This window comes from Pongo pygmaeus, chromosome 16 (genome assembly GCF_028885625.2).
Source record: "Pongo pygmaeus isolate AG05252 chromosome 16, NHGRI_mPonPyg2-v2.0_pri, whole genome shotgun sequence".
Classification (NCBI taxonomy): Eukaryota; Metazoa; Chordata; class Mammalia; order Primates; family Hominidae; genus Pongo; species Pongo pygmaeus.
Window position 1 is genome coordinate 27,537,861 of NC_072389.2, and position 24,853 is coordinate 27,562,713.

Below are 24,853 nucleotides of genomic sequence, written 5' to 3' on the forward strand. Positions count from 1 at the left end.
TTACCTTAGTTTCCTTGATTAGCCAATTTTTGACTATTTGATTTGATTGAGAATTATTTAAAATTGTATTTCCCCTTTCCTGGCAGTCATATACTCACTCTTTTAGTATTTTTAGTGGTTTAATGTCATCTGGAGATGATGGCCTTCATTCTTAACTCATCGAGAGTCCATGTTAATTGGTACTTTTAAACTCTTCAACCCCTAATTTCTTTAAGCAAAATTCCTCTTTTATGTTCAGTATCTATGAATTCTCATCCGTGCAGTTTTGGGGTCTGGCTAAATCTGTTTTGGTTGTTTCTGCTCTCATTCATGCTGCTTGTCTTCTTGTGTCCCTGGAGATCCAAGACTATAATCTCATCACTTCATCTTATTCTGTGGGATTCCTGAGAGCCTGCAGGCGGGATGCTTTCCTCCAGAAACTGCTGTGTCTGCTTCTGCTGGATGCCAGGGAATAATTTTAGTGCATTTCAAGGATCTTAGTTCAATGTGAGAAACCTTAGTGGAGCCTACAACCTCACAGGTGTTCACACCTCCTCTGACTTCAGTGCTTGATCAGCCTTGAGCTTCCAGGCAGTTCCATCCTGTGCCACTCAAGTCTTGCTGCTCCTAGACAGCTGCAGGAAATGGGGAGAGAGATTCCTTGGAAAACCATACATTGTCTTGCTAATCTAGAATGTGTTAAAAAGTATGCTTTATCTAGGGTCCATTTGTTTGGTTGAAGAAGGGACTCTTAGACCTCCTAGTTTATCATTTTGAAATAAGTGGTAGCAATGATTTATTGTATTGGCTTGCAGTGGGACAAGGATGTCAGGTCATTGTTGAATCAGCATTTCTGTGACAGACTAATGATGTTTCACATCCTGATTTATACCACACAATCATCTTTTCACTGTATAAGCTGATGAAGGAGACAAGTAATATGTATAATCTTCAACTGTACGTAAACTTTGCATACTGTAAAATACATGTTGTATACCTGCAGTGTTAGGCTTGATAGATAGGATGTGCTAGATAATTACTTTATTTTGTAAAAGAGTGTATTTGTATTTTCTTCTTATTTTGATTTTTTTTAAATTAGATCATTTATTTTGAGCTGAGTTATTAGGTGCAGTATTCAAGTTTTTTGAAGATTTTACTTTATTTTGTCTTCTTACATTACATAACTCAGAGCATGATATTTAGGATAATTATATGACACTAAATATGTAAATATAAATGTCTATAGGTATACATCAAGAGGTGCACACCATACTCTGTGTGCATGTGGGGGGCATATACACATAGAACCATCTCTATTTGATATTTGGCAGAACATTTTAGTCTGGTTTAGGCCTCTGATTTTTCTTTCAACTGATGATATCAAACAAAATAAAAGGTATAGCTACATTCAATATTTTTTCAATTTTAAAGTGTCATTTAATAAAATTTGGATTATGATAAATTATTCACTCTTTAACAGTGGGTGATTTTATCCCCCCAGGGAACATTGGTTCTTAACAGGGGGTGATTTTACTCCCCCAGAGGACAGTGGCTGTGTCTGGAGACATCTTTGGCTGTCACACTGGTGGTGGTGAGGTGCCACTGGCATCTAGTGGGGCCAGGCCAGGGCTGCTACACAACATCTTATAAGGCATGGGCCAGCCCCACAGCCAAGAATGATCTGGCTCTAAGTTAGCAGGGCAAGGGTGAGAAACCCTGCTCTAAAGACATTCTCCTTATGACTTAGTTGATATAAAAGCAAACTTGTTGGAGAATCATGATTGAAGACCCAACATTTGGGCTCCATAGCTTTTAAATGAAGGTCGGCTAACAACTGAACATGCAGATTGAGATTCTGAAGCTTAATTTAAACATGGACAAGCTGGCCGGCACAGTGGCTCACGCCTGTAATCCCAGCACTTTGGGAGGCCGAAGCAGGCAGATCACCTGAGGTCAGGAGTTCCAGACCAGCCTGGCCAACATGGCGAAGCCCTGTCTCTACTAAAAATACAAAAATTAGCCAGGCATGGTGGTGGGCACCTGTAATCCCAGCTACTCAGGAGGCCGAGGCAGGAGAATTGCTTGAGCCCGGGAGGCGGAGGTTGCAGTGAACTGAGATCGTGCCACTGCACTCCAGCCTAAGCAACAGAGCAAGACTCTGTCTCAAAATAAATAAAAAAAAAAAAAAAAAAAAAATTAAAAAATTAAAAGAAAAAAAGCACAGACAAGCTGCTGTTTCCAATATTTGCAGTCTTTCAGCGTGATGGAATCACAATGAAAAGGCCACACCCACAGAGGTGCTGGGCAGCTGAGCCACCGGCACCTGTTGCTTTCCGGTGACCTTGCACGGTGGCTCGGTCCTGAGCCTCTGGGCATCCCTGTGCGGGACCTTGGCCGCCTGAGCAGAAGGCTCCTGCGCCTCATCTTCTCTCTTCTACTGTTTCCTGCCTTGCCCTGAGTATGGTTTTCTGAATCTGCCTAGTACTGTGAAAATAGTTACATGTGCCAGTTAAATAGACTTTTCCTTCCTTTCTTTGAAGATTATAAAAACTGCATTAAAAATGTCTTTTAAAACTCTGTGATGTTTAACTTTAAAAAGAAATTGGAAATGCGACTTACTTGAAAGATCTATATGGAGTGGTATTTCATTATGTACGATTGAACAGTGTCTTTATACACAGGTCTTAAAGAGAGTCTTCCATTCAGATTTAAATTTAACATCGACCTTAACTCAAATCAATGAGGGATTTCTGCCACTGCTGTTGGACTTTTTCTCCATGAATCTTCATTGTGCATATATGATAGTAAATTATTTATAGACTGTGTATTTGAGTCTGATCTTTTCTAAGAAGCAGGAGTCTGGGCCTACCTTATGTTCACATCTTTTCATTTTCAAGACATGTTTTTTTTAAATCTTGCATGTATTTTCAGTTCTAAACTGATTCTCACCACACATCCTTTCTTCTAGGCATTGGCACATCTCCACTTAATAGAATATGTTGGAGAACAAACTGCTTTGCTAATAAAGGTAAAATAAATGCTATAATAGAAGGCACTCCAGCCACTGTTCTTTGATTTTGTGGGGGGAAAAAAAAAGCACTCTGGTAAGAACAGGTCACATTAATTATGTAAAAAGGCACAGCAGGGAACCTGTTCTATCCTGTGCAGCCCAGAGATGAAGGGAGACTTTTTCCGAAGAATATGTAATTACAGATGCCTGCTCTTTTGCTTTTAGCCTTTATTTAAAGCCTGTCTGAGAAGGAGTGGGATTGACACCAGCCTCAGTAAATTAATGCTGCAGGCGCCTCAGCCCCAGGGGTCTGCCGGGCCATCGGGGTCAGTGTGACCAGTGTGTGCAGCCACCACATGTGGATGAGGGGCAGGGTCACTCTGCCTCCCCGTCCAGGGGGCTGGCAGGCCTGGGCATGGCTGGGCGTTGCTGGTAGAAACCCAGCGGAGGCTCCTGGTGTGGGTATGGCCCTGGCTTGCACACCTATGTCTGTCTTGGTCTCGTGATGGGTAACACCCTCGGGCCCCTCTGAGTCTCGTGGCTGGTGGGATCTGACCCTAAGTGCATGCGATGGAACACTGCAGCTGCTGTTGTCCTCCTTCCAGATGGTCCCAGAGGAGCAGCGCCTCACAGCCGCCATTGTCCTGGTGGTGTGGGTCTCAGCCCTGGCGTCATCCCTGATTGACAACATCCCATTCACCGCTACCATGGTGAGTTGCACGTGTCCATGCTGAGGGCTCAACTTTAGCCTGGACATAGCCTGGGGCTCACCTTCCCTTCCTAAGGCAGCAGAGGATGAAGCCTGCCCCTCTGCTGCACTCACAGGTGTAGAGGACAAAAGTGAACAGAGCCCAGGGCAGCTGGGCGGGGAGCGCCAAGAGCCCAGACTGCAGGCTGGGAGCTGAGGCTCTGCAGCTGCTGTGGACAACACGTCCTGGGGTGACTGGTGATCTCGAGGTCAGCCCCACTGAGAGCTGCCACCCCTCCCAGAAAAGGCTGTGCTTGCTTGCTTGCTTTCTCTCTCTCTCTTTCTCTCTTTCTTTCTTTCTCTCTCTTTCTTTCTTTCTTTCTTTCTTTCTTTTTCTTTCTTTCTCTTTTTCTTTCTCTCTTTCTTTCTCTCTTTCTTTCTTTCTTTCTTTCTTTCTTTCTTTCTTTCTTTCTTTCTTTCTCTCTTTTTCTTTCTCTCTTTCTTTCTTTCTCTCTTTCTTTCTTTCTTTCCTTTCTGTCTCTTTCCTTCCCTCCCTCCCTCCGTCCCTTCCTGCCTTCCTTCTTCCTTCCTTCCTTCCTTTCTTTCAAAAATTGTGAGACATCAAAAGATAGACACTTCTATCTTCATTTGCGGCGGATGCAGAAGCTATGCTAACCAGCCTGTGTGTCTCCTAGTGCTTGGCCTGGGCAAGATCTTTCATTCTCTGTGTGGTCTTGAGCCCCAGCCAGGACTGGAAGTACACATCGTAGACCTTTAGTTGGGCAGATGAGCCTGTTCCTGGTGTGACTTCTGCTGTCACTGATTGCTTGGCTCGGGGCAGGAACTGGGAACCCAGGTGTGGCAAAGTAAAGATAGGCCCAGGGGCTTGTACACAAGTCGCTGGGGTCCTCTCACAAGCACTTGAGGTCCCAGGTATGCAGGGCACAGGCCAGAAGCCTGGTGAGCACTCCCCATGGCAGGACACAGGACAGGGGAGAGCCCTCTGTTCTTCTGACTCTGAGGGCCACCCGCTTCCCTGCAGGGAACATCCCATGCAAAGGGGTCCCAAGACATCCCACCGCCCTGTATTCTGAACAATGGCACCCCCGGGCTGGAGCAGCAGGCCTGGCTGTGTGGGGAGAAGGGCAGGCCAGGCTCATGCAGCACCAACCTTAGGCGGATCTGGGAACCTGCATCCCTCGCTTGCAGCCTGGAATTTAGTTTCTGCCTAGGTTGGCCCTCTAGTTGCTTGGCTGTTGTTCTCCTTCTAAGGCCTGGGTGTGGTAATCCTGAACTAACTCGGTGGCTGTTGTTATTTTTTTGGTGAAGTTCCAAATTGGAGAACTCTTGTGGTTGTTGTCAAATGTCCCGGCTGTGGCCCAGCTGGCTCCACCTCTCCCTGTGCCCCAGGCAGGCTGACGCCTTCTGGCAGGGCTGCCCTTACCCAGTCCTCAGCTTCATCTTGTGCATTCATCCTGTTCTCCAGGGAACACAGTCTACAGGAGACTCCGCGCTGTCCCAGCCAATGAGGACACAGTTGCGGACCGAGCGCAGGACCCCGACACAGCCTCCATCAGTGCTTCCTTCTGACCCTGTGCTCACAGCTGAACCCCACCTCTGGGGGGCTCTGAGGTTTGCACCCAGATCCTTTCTGGGACTGAATTAGAAGAGCCCTAGCGTTGATGATTTAAGTTGCTCCTTTTTCTGAGAATAGGACACTTTCACAGTTTTGTTCCATAAATTTTTATGACTATCTAAAATTTAACTTTAAAAAATGGAATCAGAGACAATAGTACAACAAATATCCGTATGTTCACCACACAAAGTGAGAAAGTGTCAACATTTTATCCTCTTTGCCTCAGAATTTGTTGTGTGTTTTATTAAGAAATACAACATTACAGATAAACAGGCAGCTCTCTGTTCTTCCTCTGGAGTCTCAGGACCATCTCTTCCCTCATGAATGTGGGTCCCATCCATCTCTGCAGTGGCCGCTGTGGCTGTGGGGGTGCTGAGGGTGGGATGCTGGCTCTTGTGTGTCCACAGGGGCGGAAGCCACATACAGCATGACCATAGCAGCCACAGGATGCAGAGGCGGACCCACAGCTCTTCAAAGCCCATGCATCTCCCCTGAGTGACTGTGCCACGCTAGCATGAGGTGTCTGCAGTGGCCGCATCACGGGAGGGACATGGGGAGCCACTGGGGTTTGCTGCCTCAGGCTGGAAGCGGCATGCAGTGATGGTCACAATCCTTGGGTGGGAAGGGGACACGTGGCCCTTCCCTGGAGCAGGGATCTGCGAAGTGGGTGGGTGTCGAGGTCTCTCCACTTTCCCTCACTCCTTTCTCCCCTCTTTTCCTTTGGGTGTCTTTTTACTACATTTTTTAAAAAAGCTGTATTGAAGTCATTGACAAAAATCTGCACCTATCGAATGTATAAGTTTTCATGAATTTGGGCATATGTGTATACCTGTGATACTATCACCACAATCGAGGTACTGAACGCATGCATCATCTGCATACATGTGCTTATGGGTATGTGTATGTGCTTCATGGTAAGAACACTCAACACCCATCTGACCTCTTAATACACTTTGAAGTGCATGATACCATATTAACGCTAGGCACTGTGTCATACCACGGCCCCTGGAATGTACCCATCTGGGATAACTGAAACTCTACCCATTGAGCAGCCTCTGCCCATTCCCTTCCCTCCACCCCCGACAGCCACCATTCTACTCTCTGCTTCCGTGAGCATGACGATTTTAGATTCCACACACGATAGAATCAGGCGGTATTGCTCCTTCTGTGACTTGCTTATCTCACGTAGCATAATGCTCTCTGTGTTCATCCATGTTGTCACAAATAGCAGGATTTTCTGCCCTTTTAAGCCCGAATCACCTTTCATTGCATATATATTCATATACCACATTTTCTTTATCCACATGTCCGTCAGTGGACACACAAGTTTTTCCTATATCTTGGCTATTCTGAATAATGCCACAGTGAAAATGGGAGTACAGCTATTTCTTCTTCGAGAGCCTGATTTCCGTTGCAGGTGGTTAGAAGATATGGTCTATAGGATTTCATGCTTAGAAACCCCCAGAACATCATCTGACTTACCATGTGGCTCTTTTTCTCCAGCTGCACGCCTAAAAAGCTGCATGTCAGCTTCTGCACGCTGCGGCTGCTTCGGTCACGCCGTGTTTGGCTTCTGCCCCTGCTGACACACAGGAGCCAAGATCCTGCCCCAGCTCCTCCCACAGTGGGCTGCTGCATAGGTGGTTACGACTCGAATTCATGAAGGCAGCTCCCTGAGGAGAGGGAAGGATGAAAACAATCCTGGGGCCTGAGGGAGGAAAGGAGCTTCAAATTTTTTATATTTTATATTTTAAAATATTTTATAATATTTTGTTCATTAAAAAATAAGCAAAAAGGAAATCCTGCAGCAAAAGAGATGAAATGTTCAAATTTTCTCAGTGTATGTGAGCAGTTAACATACACATATATTGCTCATATAATGTGAGCATTAACATACCCAAGCGTGTCATTGTGTTGTTATCCTCTCTAGATTCACTTATCTCTTTTAAATCAATCTGTTTTGATACAGCAGAGAAATTTGTTAATTGGTTTGTTTCCGTTTTTGCGTTGTTTACTTTGTGATCGTATTAGGTGTTAAAGGTTCATTATCTGGTAACTTCCCAGCGGCTGGTTTCTTTTACCTTTTGTGAGGTCTCCATCTCTGCTCTGAGCCTCTGCCAGGTTTATCTTTTTCCAGTCCTTTATTTATTTATTTTAAATTCTTTTTCCAATTGCATTTTTAAGCAGCATGCAAGTAGATTTTTAAAATTCAAAGCAGATAATCTTTGTCTTTTAAGAGAATAGTTTAACATGTTTACATTTATTGTAATGACTTATCGACTTGAACTAATTACCATCATTTCATTTTTTTATGCTTTTTCCTTGCTAATTCTTTTTTTTTTTTCCACTATCATTTCCTGACTTCTTTAGATTGATACATCCCACCTCCCCACCCGTCAACTGGTTTTGAAGGTACTGATTTTATTCCTAGTCCTTTAGTGGAAATCATTCTGTTTGTAGTGCACAGAGTGGTATCAACATTTCAAACAACAGTTGCAGTGAACAGAACCTATTTTAGTTAGTTTAAGATGAGAAGGAGTTTATCTAGGGATAGTACATAGTTCTTGGAATTTCTGAGAATTTCTCAACTGCACAGTGGGAAGGGGGGTGGGGCGGCTGCCCACAAGCTCCCAGCTTTTGCAGCTTGGCATGAGTGCTCAGGATCCCTGCCCCGACGCTGGCTACTGAGTCCAGGGACTTCTGTCACCCTGCTCTTGTGTATGCCTTGTCACACCTCTCCTCCAAATTCTCCACACTGGCCTCTGGAGCAGGTGTGTCTGATTGGAGGAACCCATGCCTGTTCTAGCTGCAATGCAGGTGGCAAAAGTGTGTTTCCGGCTTCTGCCTTGGAGGCCCAGAACTCACAAAACAGAGCTCTGAGGAGGCTTCAAAGCCTTTCTCCATCCCTACCTCAGCGCCTTCTCCTCGATGCTTCTGTACTTCCCGGTACAGAGCCTTGCTTGCCCTCTGGGTCCCACAGTACTGTGCACCTACGTCCACCAAGTCACTCGACAAGCGGATTGTTAAGAGTGTCTGCAGATGTCTGGGAATTCCAACTGTTTGTGTTTGTAGCCTCATTCACTAGCGTTATACCTGGCACCAAAAAGATATTTAGCAAGTGTTTGCAGATGAATAGGAAAGTGAACTAACTGCAGTAGATTAATTGTCCTGGAATAACTCTGTGTCTGCCTCCTCTCTGGCCTGCCATCCTCTGCTACTCTGTTACTGAGGGAGCTGGACACCCCATGCTTGCTGCATGTCTCAGAGTCACAGACCCTACCTGTGCACCTCCCTCCTGCCAGACCACCTGCCACTCGAGACACACCCTCATCTTCAGTGATGTGGTGCCACCTCTTCAGCATGATGCTGGGGCTCTTGTGCCTTTGACAGTGCTGTTCTTTGCCACTGGTAGCAGCTGCCCCTCTCAACTCTCTTCTTCCCTGTACTGGGAGCCAGCCTCACCAACCCACAGCCCTCTACGTTACCTGGGTGGGAGCTGGTCCTTTCTCTGGATCTGCCTTCCCTGTGGCAGCCTCTGGGTATGATGGCCTGCCCTCTGGGTGGAGGTAGGGTGTCCTGCTCAGGCCCCCAGTCATGTAAGGCAACTCATTCATAGTAAATCCTCATGTCTACAGTTTTCTCCCACTGGTTCTGGCTTCTGACAGTTGCAGTGATAGGAATGGCTCTTTGGGAGGTGATCTGGGTTTCCTGCCTACAGAGGGACCTCTTTGACTGGGAGGACCTTTACACTGCACAGCTGTGGAGCCCTCTGAACCCAGGGATTGACCAGGAGAGTATGTGGGTGGCAACGGGGGTCTAGTTCAGGCCTGAGATCTTTGTAGTCATGCATCCCTCTGCACCTGCTGCTGATGTAGAGAGAAGGCAGTGCTGCCTCTTCGCCATCCTGTAACATTTGTGCCCTGGCCTGGCTTATGTAGATCTACAGAGTTCAGGCATCTGAGCTTCTGCTGTAGTTGGCCAGCCTTCTTGGACCATTGGGTTGGCTCTAACCAAACACCCTTAGAGTAACTGGTCCTCTCTGCACCCACTCGGGAGGTCCGCTCAGTGTTCAGGTGGGAAATGGACAAGGAGACCAAAGAACATTCGTGGAAATGCATCAAGAGAGACAGGTGTACCTGCCCATGGCTGCAGACACAGCATGAACACAGGGTGCAGTGCCTGGGCTCTCGCCGCCCAGCCAGCAGAGCTGCCTGCCTTCCCTGCCTCCTCACCAGCCTCTGTCAGATGCAAAAGCACACCTCTGGCTGGCGTCATTGGCCAGCTCAACAGGACACTCTTCACTGGGGATTTTAACATGAATAGAACCTTAAAAAGGGTCAGAGAGCGGGCAGGTGCAGTTGCCACCTCCAGTGACATAAATGCAGGCCACTGCGTAGGTGGGGAGAGCTGGCGGGAGCCTGGGCTGTGTGGGGCGTTTCAGCAGCCTTCGCCTGGTATTCCAGGGAATTGAGTCTCAAGAGACAAAACAGAACCCATCTCTTCTCCGATGGCGTCATCTCTCCAAGCGTGTCTTCAGCTTGGGGTTGTTTCTGCTACATTTGCATTGTCAGCTAGGGGCTGAGAGCAACAGGTGAACTCTGTTCACATTTGTTCAGGATATTTCCCTTCCTGTTTCTTTTCTTGGCATGGAGATGTTTAACCAATATTTCCATACAGGGAAATCCCTTTCACACCTGCCGCCTCTTCTTCCTTCCTCTTGCCCTCTTGGTGGGCAGGTGGCCTCTGTGGGCGGCATTCTTAGGACTCCATTGCATGGTCCTAAAGACCGAGTTGGAACCGCTGAGAAACAGCATAATGACTGAGAATTCCCTGACAGTCTTTCTCCATTTAAACCTTAACTTTTCAACCTCATTTGCTTGAACAGGAAGAATCCTCAGGCAACTTTCAAGTTAAAAGGTTATTACTCTTGTCCTGAATGTTGAATTCAAAGGCTGGTAATTTATGCACATAAATCTGTGGGTTTCCTTTAACTGACTTGTTGGCACTCATCATTATCTATGCTGTCACCCAGCCTCTGGGTGGAAGGCAGTTTCTCAGGCATCTCCTTTCCCTGGCTTTCTTTGCAGTTTCGTCCCATCCCACAGCCCTGCGGGAGGTATCAGGGCAGACATCCTGGGCTGTCACACCTGGCACAGGAGAGCACTCTTTCAGAGGGTGTGAAAGTCAAAAGCATTTCATTTGAGCTTTAGCTTTACATTTTTTTTTTAAACTTAATCTCATTTTCGTTTTAACTCCTCCTGTCCTGAAACATCCAGGAACGTAATTATGTGGAGGATCAAACCCAGCCTGGCGGATTGAAATTAGGTTTAATAACATGAGCAGTTGGCACTCTTAGCAGCTCAGGTTCTGCAGGAGGTGGATCTGGGCTTGAATCCCAACTCTGCCATTGTGCAAGCTAAGGAGGTGCTAGAGTTAGAGAAATGGGAGGAGCACAGAAATGCCGTTTTCCCCCATTTGCTTGGTGCTGAGCCTGGTACTGATGGGCTGTGTGGGTTACAAGTCTGCCCCAGACAGGTGCACAGTGGATGCCCTCTGGATGGTTGGGAAGCGGCCTCAGAGGGGCACTGCCGGCCCAGAAGTGAGGGTCTCCCATCTTCCATGGTCCACAGACCAGCCACTACAGCACCGGACCCCAGCTCCATGGCACCCCGTGAAATCCAAGTGGCACATTTAGGGGACCAGGAGTGTGAGAGAAGATTATCCACTGTGTCCCACCGACACAATACAACAAATGATAAATTATGAGGACACTCAGAGATTTAAGCACAGCACAAAAAATAGTTTCTGGAACTAAAACCTGTAATGTTTTCAACAAAAAATATTAAATAATGAATTGAAGGAGAGCAAAGTGTTAGGCCTGAGTTGCTGTGCTTGCAGCCAAGTGAGAGACATATGTGCAGGTACAGAACAAAAGCATAGAGAAGCAGAGTCGTGAAAAAGGGTGAGAGATTTGGAGGCGAGACCTAGGGGACCCAGCGTGGCCATGACAGCAGTTCCAGAATGGGGAAAAGGAATGCATTGTATTGAAAAAGCACAGCCCTTTGCCCTCAGATGGGGCTTGGGCACCGGCAGCATCACAGCACAGGGTCTCAGATGCTCAGACCCTTGAGTCAGAGCCTGCATTTGGACAAGGTGCTGGGTGACCCACTCTACACATTGGCATTGGAGAAGTACTGGTCTAGGCCAGGCCCGTCGGGAGGACTTGTGCCGACCAGCTATAAATAGCTCTCCCCTGCCTCACAGCAATCCATATCTCAGCTCTCAGAATCCCAGTGAGGGTGCAGCCTTCCCCGTGCTTACCTGAGGCACTTGTACACCTTCACCAGGGGATCCACCCGGAACTGCTGCTGGGTGGCTGCTGTGTCCCACACAGCCAGGAGCCGACTGCAGCATCCCTCACCCATGCCCCAGGCAACCCTGCCCTCCTCCCACTGCTGCTGTGTGCTTGCCATGTGCCTATGCCACCTCTGCCCCTGCCCAGTTAGTTGCAGCCTCAGGGGGCCTCTCCTTCCTGACCGGTCAGGTCAGCCCTGCCAGCCTCCCGCTGATGGTTAGTGCCTTCTGGGCCTGCTTCTCAGGCCCCTGAGTCAGACCCATTGCCTGGGCCAGAGGTCAAGCAGTGAGGACCATGTGCCTTCTGGCTGTCACACAGCAGAAAAGGAGCTTCAGATGTATTTTTAGATGAATTATGATGTTGTGGTATTTAAATTTAAAAGTATACATTTAAAAGAATGATGGGATGCCTTTGTTTAAGAATGTTGATAGAGACTACGTCCTTGGGGACTATTGTAAATTGGAATGGCAAATTTGACATATGAACTTAAAATGTCTGAGGAGGCTGGGTACAGAGGCTCACGCCTGGAATCCTAGCACTTTGGGAAGCTGAAGTGAGTGGATCACCTGAGATCAAGAGTTCGGTACCAGCCTGGCCAACATGGTAAAACCTGTCTCTACTAAAAATACAAAAATTAGCTGGGCATAGTGGCACACGCCTGTAATCCCAGCTACTCAGGAGACTGAGGCAGGGGAATGGCTTGAAACCAGGGGGCAGAGGTTGCAGTGAGCCGAGATCGCACCACTCACTCCAGCCTGGGTGAAAGAGTGAAACTCTATCTCAAAAAAAAGAGAAATGTCTGAGGAGGTCTACTTTTTTTTCAAAGTTCTTTGGCGCTGGGCAGGCAATGTGTCCCCCAGTATGAGTGCTGTGCACTGTGCATGCCTGTTGTGCCCCATCAGGCTTCTAGCACTGCCCCTCCTTTGAGGCTGATGACCATGCTTTCTGTCCGTGAGGACTCGAGGCTGATGACCATGCTTTCTGTCCATGAGGACTCGAGGCTGATGACCACGCTTTCTGTCTGTGAGGACTCGAGGCTGACCACCACGCTTTCTGTGAGGACTCAAGGCTGACGACCACGCTTTCTGTGAGGACTCGAGGCTGACGACCACGCTTTCTGTCAGTGAGTACTTGAGGCTGACGACCACACTTTCTGTGAGGACTCCAGGCTGACGACCACACTTTCTGTCCGTGAGGACTCGAGGCTGATGACCACGCTTTCTGTGAGGACTCGAGGTTGATGACCATGCTTTCTGTCCATGAGGACTCGAGGCTGACGATCATGCTCTCTGTCCTTGAGGACTTGAGGCTGATGACCACGCTTTCTGTCTGTGAAGATGTAAAAGCAACCATGTGGGCACTTCCCACGTGACGCTGAGGCCACCCAGTGCATCCTGCCTGCGTTCTGAGTGTATGGGGGGATGTCCGGCTCCCAACGAAGGCCGGTGCCTTCACCCAGGACCACACGCCACTGTCCTCCCTGCATCATTTATTCTTCACTCTGCTGATCATTCGCAGGAGGATCCAGACTTGCTGCCGTGTCTCCAGGCCTTCCCGCCACTCCCCTACTTCCTCAGTTTCCTGTAGCCAAACACTTTGAAAGGGAGTCTGTCTTGCCACCCTCTCTTCATTGGAACCTTTCTTCACTTTTTCTTGGCTTTACTGCAATTGAGTTTTTCTTCCATAATCCATGGAAATAGTTCTCTCCAAGGTCACTAAGGACTAGTGCCCGCCCTTGAGAGACACCCCCTTGGAACCTGGCCAGTAAGCAACATGAGATGGAGGCCACCCCTCAGAATCTTTCCCCGCCTGGCCCCTCAGGTACTCCTCCTCCCTACGTGGGGCTCCTCCTCCTCACCTCCTTCCATGACCTTCTCCATCTTCCAAGCCCAGAACCCTGGAATCAGCTCTGACCTCCACTCTCTAGACTCACGGCTGCAGGGGTCTCATCCGAGCACTTACTCCAAGTGCCATCCACAGTAACCTCTCCTGGGCTACTCCCCAGAGCCTAGCCCTGGGTGTCCAGCTGCCTCTCCATTTCTCTCCTGGGGCATTGCAGGTGTCACAGACTTAACGTGTCCCGAACTGAAGTCTTGATTCCATCTTTCCCCACTCTTCCTTGCCCTCATAAATCGTGACTCCATTTTCTCAGTTGCTCAAGCCCCTGAGGCTGAGAGCCAGCTAACACCTCTCCTTCTCTGACACCCCATGGCCAGCTGCCCCTCAAAGGTTTTGAATCTGATCCATTCTTGCCATCTACATTCCTGTCCCCTGAGGCCCCAGCAAGGACCACATGCCCTCCTGCTGTCACACAGTGGAAAAGGAGCTTCAGACGTATTGTTCCCAAATACATTCCTAATTGTTCCTTTTGTTACCGCTCTTGCCCGGCTCCTGAGAGCTTATGGTCCACAGAGGCTCCCCGCTTTGGTATAGCCCAAGGTCTTGGTGGTGGCCTGCACCTCTCATAGGCCTGGCTGCTGCTTCCTCCCTGAGCTCACTTCTTACTGCTCTTCTCTCTGCTGACTTCGCTGCAGCCATAGCAGCCTCCTTGGATTTCAACCTAGCAATCCCACTGCTGAGTATATACCCAAAGGAGATGGAATCATTCTACCAAAAAGACACGTGCCCTTGCATGTCCATCACTATTCTACTCACAATAGCAAAATCATGGAATCAACCTAGATGGCCATCAATGGTGGATTGAATAAAGAAAATGTGGTACATAAACACTGTGGAATACCACACAGTCATAAAAAAAAAAAATGAGATCGTGTTCCTTGCAGCAACATGGATGGACCTGGTGGTCATTATCCTAATCAAATTCACACAGAAACAGGAAACCAAATACTGCATGTTCTCACTTGTAAGTGGCAGCTAAATATTGGGTACATATGACATAAAGAAGGAAATAATAAACAGTGGCATTTTCAGAAGGGAGGAGTGAGGGATGAGGACAAGGGTTGAAAAACTACCGAGCAAGTGCTATGCTCACTGCTTGGGTGACAGGAACATCTGAAGTCCAAATCCCAGCATCACACAAGATATCCATGTAACAAACCTGCATGTGTGCTCCCCTGACTCTAAAATAAATTGATTATAAAGGCTTTTGTACTTTGTATGCTTTCTGTCTGAGATTCTCTTCACACAGATCGTTAGAGCTTGGTCTTGCTCCTTCACCTTTTATTGAGTTTTGCAAAATTGCTCCTTCCCAGTGCTAAATTGACAACCTCATCCTCCCTGTCTCCCTTTTTGCTTTTTTTCCCCATAACACTTAATGCTACCAAGCATTCTTTCGAGCTGCTTAGTTGTTCAATGTTTGCTTTTAAATAAAATTATACATTCATACAGTTTAAAGTGCTAAATCAGCCTGGAATTCTTGTTTAAAAAATAGCACCTTTATAACTTTCATCACATTTCTTTTTCTCACAGAAAACCTTTTTTATCCTTTGCCACTTTTTATTTTGTATTTTGTTTCCTGAGTGCTGCTATCTGCCATCTTTTTTCCCAAGCCCTGGGGTCTTTCCATCGATCTCGTGTTTGTGGAGGCAATGGCTTCCTTCTGTTCCTTTCTTCCTGTAAGAATGTTGGTATAGACTACATCCAAATTTCATCGGGAACATTGATCTGTAGTTTTCTATTTTCTTTTCTTGTAGTGGCTTTGTCTGACTTAGTATCAGGGTAATGCTGGCCTCATGGAATGAGTTAGGAAGTATTCCCTCTTCTTCATTTTTTGAAACAGTTTTTGGAACATTGGTTTTAATTTTTCTTTAAATGTTTGGTAGAATGCACCAGTGAAGCCATCTGGTCCTAGACTTTTCTTTGTTGGGAATTTTTTGGTTACTGATTCAGTGTCCTTACTAGTTACAGATCTAATCAAATATTCTATTTTTTCATGAGTCAGTTTGGGTAGATTGTGTATTTCTAGAAATTTATTTATTTCACTTAGTTAACACAATTTGTTGGCATGTAATTGGTTATAGTATTCTCTTATAATCCTTTTTATTTCTGTAAGATTGGTAATAATGTTTCCACTTTAATTTTTGATTTTAGTCATTTGTATTTTATCTCTTTTTCTTAGTCAATCTAGATAAAACTTTGACAATATCATCAATCCTTTCAAGGAATCAGCTTTTGGTTTTATTGACTTTCTCTATTTTTTCTATTCTTTATCTTATTTATCTCTCCTCTAATCTATCTTATTTCCCTTGTTCTGCTAGCCTTAGGTTTAGTTTGCTTGCCTTTTTATAGTTTCTTAAGGTGTGAAGTTAGGTTATTTGAGATATTTCTTCTTTTAGAATATATGCATTTATAGCTATAAATTTTCCTATTAGCACTGCTTTCATTGAATTTCACAAGTTTTAGTATGTTGTGTTTTCATTTCTCTTTGTCTTAGGTGTTTTCTAATTTTCCTTGTAGTTTCTTCTTTAACTCATTTGTTGTTTAATATTTGCAAATTTTCTCTTTTTCCTTCTGTTACTGATTTCTAGTTGCATTCTATTGTAATTAGAAGAGATACTATGTATTATTTTAATCTTTTAAAATTCATTGAGAATTGTTTTGTGCCCTACATGTGGTCTATCTTGGGGAATATTTTATGTCTCCAAATTTTATAGTAGAAATATCTATTTCTCCTTCAATTATGCCAATTTTTGTTTCATATATTTCCACGTTCTATTTTTAGGTGTGTAAATATTTATAATTGTTATATCTTCCTTCTGTATTGGATCATTTATAAATATATAATGTTATTCTTTGTCTTTTGTAACCTGTTTTTATTTAAATTCTATTTTGTCTGACAATAATGTACCCACCTCAGTTCTATTTTGGTTACTATTTACATGTAAAATCTTTTTTCTTACTTTTAACTTATTTGTGTCCTTGTATCTAAAGAGAGTCACTTGTTAACAAAATGTGTATAGATGTATCCTGTTTCCCATCCAGTCTGCCAATTTCTGGTTTTTTTTTTCTTTCTTTTTGGAGGCAGAGTTTCACTCTATTCCCCAGGCTGGAGTGCAGTGGCCCGATCTCGGCTCACCGCAACCTCTGCCTCCCAGGTTCAAGTGATTCTTCTGTCTCAGCCTCCTGAGTAGCTGGGTTTACAGGTGCCCACCACCACACCTGGCTAATTTTTGTATTTTTAGTAGAGACAAGGTTTCACCATGTTGGCCAGGCTGATCTTGAACTCATGACCTCAGGTGAACAGGAGAGTTTAATCCATTTACAATTAGTGTAATTTCTGATAAAGAAGGAATTACTCTGCCATGTATTTCTTTTCTGCATATCTTAGATTTTTTGTTTCTCAGTTTCTCCATTACTGCCTTTTTTTTTTATTTAGTTGATTTTTTGTAGTGTACAATTTTGATTACCTTGTTTTAATTTTCTGTATATTTTAATAGTTATTTTCTTAGTGGTTACCTCGGAAATTTAAATTAACATCCTAAATATATAACAACCTGTCATGAATAATACCAAGTTAGTTTCAATAGCATACAGACTATTTAGTCCTTAACTTCCTTTACAGTTCAGTCCTTACTTCCTTCATAGATTACATCTTTATTAGCTGAATGCCTATTAAATATTTTTCCTGTCTCTTTCTCTCCATCTTCTCTTTCTGGAAATCCTATAATGCATATGTTGGTAGATTTGACGGTGTCCCACAGGTCCAGGTCCTTTGGGCTCTGTTTATTTATTTTTTTTCTTTTACTTTCTGCTCCTCAGGTCTAAAATTTCTTCTTTTTTTGACATTTTAAATTTTATTTATTTTTTTAAATTGTGGTAAAACACATGTGACATAAAATTCACCATCTTAATCATTTTTTAAGTGTACAGTTTAGTAGCATTAAGTAAATTTACATTATTGTACAACTATCACCACGATCCATTTCCAGAGCTCTTTTCCTTGCAAAACTAAAACGCTGTACCCATTAAAAATAATTCCCCATTCCCTAGTCCCCCAAGGCCTTGGCAACCACCATCTTACTTTCTGTCTCTTAAGAATTTAAATATTCTAGATAAGCCCTGATAATTTCAAATGTCGTACCTTCAAGTTCATTGATCCTTTCTTTGGCTTCCTCAATTCTGCTGTTGAACTCTTGTAGTGAGGTTTTCATTTAAGTTATTATACTTTCAGGTCCAGAATTTCTATTTGATTCCTCTTTATAATTTCTATCTCTTTAGTGATATTTAAATTCTGTCTGTACATCATTTTATTGATTTCTTCTAACTCTTTGCCTATGGTTTCCTGTAGTTATTGAATCTCTTTAAGATAGCTGAATTAACATCTTTGACTAATAATTCTAATGTCTAGACTTCTTCAGGGATGATTTCTGTCAATTTTTTTTCTGTGAATGGGCCACACTTTCCTATTTGTTTGTATGTTGTGTAATCTTCTTTGTTGAGAGCTGGACATTTTGAGTATTACGTTGTGGTAATACTAAAGATCTAATTCTCCCATTCCTCAGATGTTGCTGAGTCTTGCTTGTTGAGTGCTGGAGCCATCCATTTATGAGTTCTCCAAACATTTTTTGAAAAGTGTATGGTCATTGAAGTTTTTCTTCTATTATCTCTATAGTCAACTAGTAGACTGATAAAGATTTCCTTAAATTTCTGGCTCCCAAAAAATGTGTGTGTGTGTGTGTGTGTGTGTTAGGGGTGTGTGTTTGTGTGTGTGTGTGTACAGAAATAATTACTGCCACTTTAAATTCCCTGGAAGCTGTTCCATCACTCGGAGGTTGAAACAATGGCCAGCCTCTGTGCTGGCCCCTCAGTGATCAAAACAGTGGCCAGCAATCAACATACACAACCTCAGTTTTTGGAGGACGAGGTCGTTATTGCCTGCTCTGATATCAGCAAGTCACATCCTAAACATGAGCTGCCACCCCCACAGCTTCCTGCCACAGGGAGAGAGATGGAGAGTAACAACCACTATAAAAAAAAGCCAAAATTCACCAAAACCCTTTTTATCAGTCTTTCCTGTGGTTGCTGAAGGTGTTTGACTACACTCTAGACTTCCAAAATAGTTACTGTTTGAATTGAATTGTTTCCCCAAAACATATACTGAGGCCCTAACCCCAGGTACTTTGGAGTGTAACCTTATATGAAAATAGGGCCTTTACAGAGATAATCAAGTTTAAATCAGGTCACCAGGGTGGGCCCTAATCCAATATGACTGATGTCCTTACGAAAAGGGGAAGTTTTGGCACAGACACACACAGGCACGGGGAAGGCTCCTGTGTGGCTGGAGTGATGCATCCACAAGCCAAGGATCGCCAGGATTGCCGCAGACACCAGTGGGGCAAGGAAGGATCCTCCCCTAGAGCCATCAGAGAGCACGGCCAGGCCAACACCTGGTTTCACACTCTCACCTTCAGAACTGTGCGGCAATGAAGTCCTGTGGTTTTCAGTACCCAACTGGTGGTGCTTGGTGACAGCAGCCACAGGGAGCTCATACAGTAGCTTCAGACAGTTCCTGCCAGTTCAGTCATCCTTTAGGCAGAGGTGGATTCCTGGAGCTTCCTGCTCTGCCATCCTCTGTGCTGTCATTCATTAGTTTTAAATTTTTCTGTCTGCCACTGTAAAGCAAGCTCTATGAGGGCAGGGATTTTTGTGTCTTATATTTACTGTTTCATTCCTTGTATCTAGAGCAGAACCAGACACAAAATGGAATATTCAGAATAATTATTGACTGAACTAAGAATAAATGAGCATAGACAAGATAACATGGTCCCATCCAGTGGAGGAGGGATAAGTGTTAAATACAATGATGGAAGTAAGTTCTGGGCAAGTGTGTTATAAAATAGCAGCCACATTGAGGAACTCAGGGAGACTTCTCAGAGGAGAGATGCCCAAGCCTCTTATGGGCTGAGAGGGAGGCTACGTGAGGGCAAGAGTGACCACGTGCCCAGGTGGAGATGTGGGCATGGGCAACTGCACAGAAGTGGCAGGTGGTTCTCAGGTGAAAGCCTGTGAAGACTGGAGTGTGTGAGGCAGAGGACAGCCTGGCGAGGGAGGGCTTGCCTCAGATTGAAGGGTGTGGAGTCAGGTCAGTTGCATGGGCAGACTTCAGAGACGGAAAGGTCATGGCTGGCTGCATGGAGGACAGAATTAAAGGGGCAAATGGTGCATCTATGTTGTGGGAAGGGGAACTTGATCAAGGCAGGGCCTGGGAGGACAGGCCACAGAGCTGCGGGGAGATCCTTGGGCTCTGGAGTTTAGGGAGCTGGTTCTTATCAGAATTGCAAATCCCAGAGAGGGCTTGCTTTGAAAACAATGTCAGAGCATACTTTTTGAAGCAATCAGCCTGTAACAGAATCTGGCACTTGTAAGTATGCAGTTTGGAACATGAGGTAGGTTTTCTCTGGCTTTGGGTGATGGACCTCACAGCACAGGAGCACTTGCTGGAATTTCTGCATCACTAAGCTTGAAGACATTGCCTCCTCCCTTGATACTGCAATGCCCCGACAAGGGCCCAGGGTCCTGTGCTTAGTTGTTCTGACCCTGTCTCCTTGTTCCGGGTGGCGTGCACTGTTCTGTAGGGTGGAGGCTGGCTTTGCACCAACAGCATGGTGCTCAGTGCCTAGGGGCCCCGTGGCCTCACAGTGACGTGTGTGTGTGTTAGCTCTGCTCATTGATGACTGGCTGTTGTGAGAAGTTGCACTTCGCTCACTCCTCCAAAGAATGAAGACATCAGGTCTAAAGGTGCCTGCCTCTATGATAATCGTGTTTATCATAAGACAATAAAAGCAAAGCTTGAAAAGTGCTTCAGGGACTGCACGGGAGCACCCTGCTGCCAGGAGTTTCTGATTCTGCATCAGATCGACAGACGCAGAATCAGATGCTTTTCCTAGCGTACTACTTATTTCTCTTCCAGTGTATATTTGACGCTACTGACAACAAAAAATTGAGTTGTTCAACATGCCCCTTGTGACCCAGCAAATATGAAGGGCTCCTTCTCAGACCTTGCAAAGCAACTCTCGAGAACCAGACCCAGGGCTGGTGGAGACATGTGCAGTAGCAGGCACATAGGTCAGAGGCTTGGCTGCAGCTTCCTGGTCTGGACTCCGCTGGGGCTGGGGGGACCCTGCTCCACATGTCCTCCCCATGGGGACTCCCCAGGGCAGCAGCAGTGCCCAGGCTCCATCTTCTGTTGTGGCTGAGAGCCTGAACCTCCAGAGGGGCATGCAGAAACACAAGATCTTCTGTCCAACCCACCCACATTCCATCAGTCAAAGGAAGCCACTAGGCAAGCCCAGAATCTAGGGTGGGGAGGGGGACCGACCTGCCCCAGTGGGATGCAGCAGAGGGCACACACGAAATCCTGCTGCAGCGGTCAGGAGCTGAGAGTGAATGGATCTTCCCAAGTAAGCCCTAAGGCACCTCTTTCATGACATTGGGGGACTGAGCACCCAGCAGAGGGTGGCTCTCTTGCCCCTTAATTCTCGGCATCGAATAATATTGCACATCACTCACAATCTCCACACTGGGGTCCGCTTTCTGTTTGTGTTTTTGTGTAATGTTTTCCAGATCAGCCACCATTGGCGCTCTCCTCCTCCTGCTGCTCTTTAGAGTGGTTGACATACGCAACTGCCCGGGGCGGCAGGCCCAGGGGTCTCTCCTTCACACCCCGTGGGCTCTCTGAGGTGTCTGGTGGGACAACACAGCTCTCCATTCTCTGGAGCCTCCTGGAGGCAGGCTCAATGGCTGTGTCCTTCCCGGCTCCTTCTAGCAACATAAGCCACAAGGGGGCATGCTCTTTGAACACAAATTTCTTACAGAAATTTCACAGCCACTGTGTTTCATTGATTACAATAATGCAAAGTACATCAACGTCAGAAAGGTGCACCAGAGGCTGGCATGGCTGACTAGAGAATGGTGCTTCCTGGCTGTAGAATCTGGTACCTGTTGTCATGCTGTGAATGTTAGCAGGCTCAGGGTGCCTGGCAGGGAGCAGCCGTGAGAAGTGGCTTAGCACAGGGGACCCAGCATGCAGTTTAGGGTCAGGGGACTGTGTGTGAGTTCCGGCTGGGTTGCTTTCGAGGTCTGTGCTCCTGTGCCTCTCTGCATCCTGGTCCCCTCATCTGTCAAAGGAAGGAGTAACAGCACACTTGAGGGATGTTGAGGATTCAAGATGACGTGTGCATAGTTAGCACAGCACTCCAGGGTTCTATGAGCTCTGTTTTAATGGCCACGTTCTCAGGCCTTGTGTTAGACTCTGTGTGCCTTTACCCCGTATAAGAGCCACAGCACCTGGCGGGGCTCAGGACCAGGAGGACCAGTTGGTGGCAGCTGGCATCAAAGACATACAGATGAGTTCAAACTCAAGTTTCTGTGAATTCCAAAGTTTGCTTTGGTTTCTTTCCACAAATCCTATGCTCCTTAGAGTTTGAATGCTGAGAAAGCATTTGGATTTTCTAAACTGGTCACAGTATGGCAGCTTCTCTGAGCTTCCATGGGACATGGCTTCAATGTCCTCTTCCTCCACAGATTCCCGTGCTCCTGAACCTGAGCCATGACCCTGAGGTTGGCCTGCCCGCACCGCCGCTCATGTATGCCCTGGCCTTCGGTGCCTGCCTGGGAGGTAAGGGGCTGCTGACTGCATTGGGGGTAGGGGTGCACGCCCACACTTTTGTCCAGCCCAAAGTGACAGTTAGCGTGTATCAAATTAAAAGCAAATGAAGGAGAGTCCGGATGGTTTCCTGAGTGGACACACATGTTCAGCTTTGACAGAGCAATTGCAGAGCAACTCCATTCCTTCCCATTCTTTGCAGAGTTGCCCCCGACTTCCTAGGCCCATTGCCTGGGGATGACTGGTTCTGATGCCTCATAGCTAATGTGTTCCCACCCTGTGCCCATGTGGGTCGTGCTTAGGTTTAGAAACAGATTTTGAATCAGAAGCCATCCTCAGTTGCAGTTCTCTTTCTCTCTTAGTCCCCTGTAAGCAGTGGAGGGACAAGTGGGTCAGCTAGAAGTGGAGACTCTAACCCATAAGAGTGGGAAGAAAGGTTAAAGGATTTTTTTAGGGTGGGCATTGTACTTTGGAGACAGTGAGGAGTGGATTAGAGAGAGTGTTGAGAGAGACTGACCTCTGGTGACCAGACACAGGGTTGTGGATGCAGTTACTGTGGAGAGAACTGCGGGGGAGTCCTTCTCACATCTAAGAAGCCTGATCACCTTTGGGAACACGGGGGGATTGTGAAGAATCTTAGATCAACGCATCAGATACGCTTTAAGTTTTTATTCTTATATCCAGGTATGCTTAGATAATCCAGCTTTGTTCTTTGATTGATTTCTGACTATTAAATCAATAGCTCTCTGGTTAGTTTATCTCCTTGACTGAAAAGGGGGATTAATATCATTCAGTGAAGTTTCTGTAATGTCAGCGGACAGCTAATTCATGTAAGTCAGTGAGTGATGCCTCAAGTTCTTCCGAGAGTGTAGAACTGTTGAAATTGCCCCTAAGAACCAGTCCCAGGAAGGCAATGCAGAGCTACATTTAACATCAACAATAAGGAACAGGATCCGAGGACACCTGGAAATGCATCCCCTATGAGGATTCTGTTCATTTGAACTTGCTGAGCATCTGCTATACCCTGACATTGTAACAGACAGTGAATTCACCCCCCTGCTGTCGAGTGGGGAAGATGGTCACCTAAACTAAGGTCACAGCATAGACTGACACGTCCTGTAACGGCAGTGTGCCCCGAGTGCACAGGGCCCTGAGGAGGGACTGGAGACATCGGAGGAGGTTCTGCAGACAGGGAAGTGTGAAGCTAGGTCATACAGAGTGAGAGGCCTCGTGAGCTAGTTTGGATTTCCCCAAAACATGTAGGATCAATGTGGAGGAGATTTCTCTAGGAGAGACATCAATGTGTGCCATTTATAGGCTAATTCCTAAAATAGGATTAGACACTTATTAACTGAGCACACTTTGGAAGCAGGGATGCAGCGAATAATGAATGTATTCAGTCTTGGGAACGTTTTAATCTAGTAGCTCTGGCGATTGAAAGGCACCTGTTCCTGGCATGGCAGGAGTGCGGTTGTGTTGGGAGTTAACTCTACACTTATTCCCTCAGGGCCCTTTCTCACTGACTCAAGGTTTGGCATTTTACAGAAATTATGGTAAAATATATGTAACCTAAAATGTACCATCTTAACTGTGTGTAAGTGCACAGTTCGGTGGCATTAGGGACATTCACAGCGTTGTGTAGCCGTCACCACCGTCCATCTGCAGAGCTCTTTTCACCAGCCCAGGCTGAAGCTCTGTCCTCATGAAACACCAGCTTCCCATCCTCCAGGGCTGGCATTCTGAGGAACACTTTAAATAGAAGTTTTCATTTGGTTTTAGAAATGTCATTTGCTCTATAAATTGGAGGTGATTCACTGGATACTTTGAAACAACTTTTTTTTGTTGTTGTTAACTGGTCTGACCCCAGTACTTTTTGGTTGCTCTTTTCATGAAGAGCTAAGAACAATTCAAATAAGCCTTCAGAAAAACCTGCCTTTGCCTGAGTTTCCTGGAAAGCAGAGATGGAGACAAGTTCACGTGCTAAGGTGTTACTGGCAGGTGCAATCCTAAGGCAGAAAACCTGTGGGGAGGAAGTGAAGTGAGCGTGGAGAGTGAAGAAGTCTTCCCTGCTGCGGTTATCTAGAGGCTGTGGGCAATCCAGGCAGCATGTGACTATTTTCTCAACAACTCAGGCAGCACCTGGCTGTGTTCACACCAACCCAGGCAGCACGTGGCTGTGTTCAGATCAATCCAGGCAGCACGTGGCTGTGTTCACACCAAACCAGGCAGCACGTGGCTGTGTTCAGATCAATCCAGGCAGCACGTGGCTGTGTTCACACCAACCCAGGCAGCACGTGGCTGTGTTCACTCCAATACAGGCTGCACATGGCTGTGTTCACACCAACCCAGGCAGCACGTGGCTGTGTTCACTCCAATACAGGCTGCACATGGCTGTGTTCACACCAACTCAGGCAGCACGTGGCTGTGTTCAGATCAATCGAGGCAGCATGTGGCTGTGTTCACACCAACCCAGGCAGCTCATGGCTGTGTTCACACCAACCCAGGCAGCCTGTGGCTGTGTTCAAACCCTAAGGCTGCTGCTTTCCTTAGGTTATATCCAGGTCTTGAAGGACTGGTGGCTCTTCAACTCGCTGAAGGGAATGTCCATGCATAGAGTTAAT

The 24,853-nt window shown here is 46.1% G+C and overlaps 1 protein-coding gene across 1 annotated transcript in view; it reads left to right on the plus strand.

Moving 5' to 3' along the window:
* Positions 1-24,853, plus strand: part of OCA2 (OCA2 melanosomal transmembrane protein) — a 347,971-nt gene that overhangs the window by 222,373 nt on the left and 100,745 nt on the right. Inside the window, exons 20-22 of the mRNA XM_054452341.2 lie at positions 2,948-3,007; positions 3,595-3,699; positions 22,151-22,244. Coding sequence (XP_054308316.1) covers positions 2,948-3,007; positions 3,595-3,699; positions 22,151-22,244 — 259 coding nt within the window. The remainder of the gene's footprint in view (positions 1-2,947; positions 3,008-3,594; positions 3,700-22,150; positions 22,245-24,853) is intronic.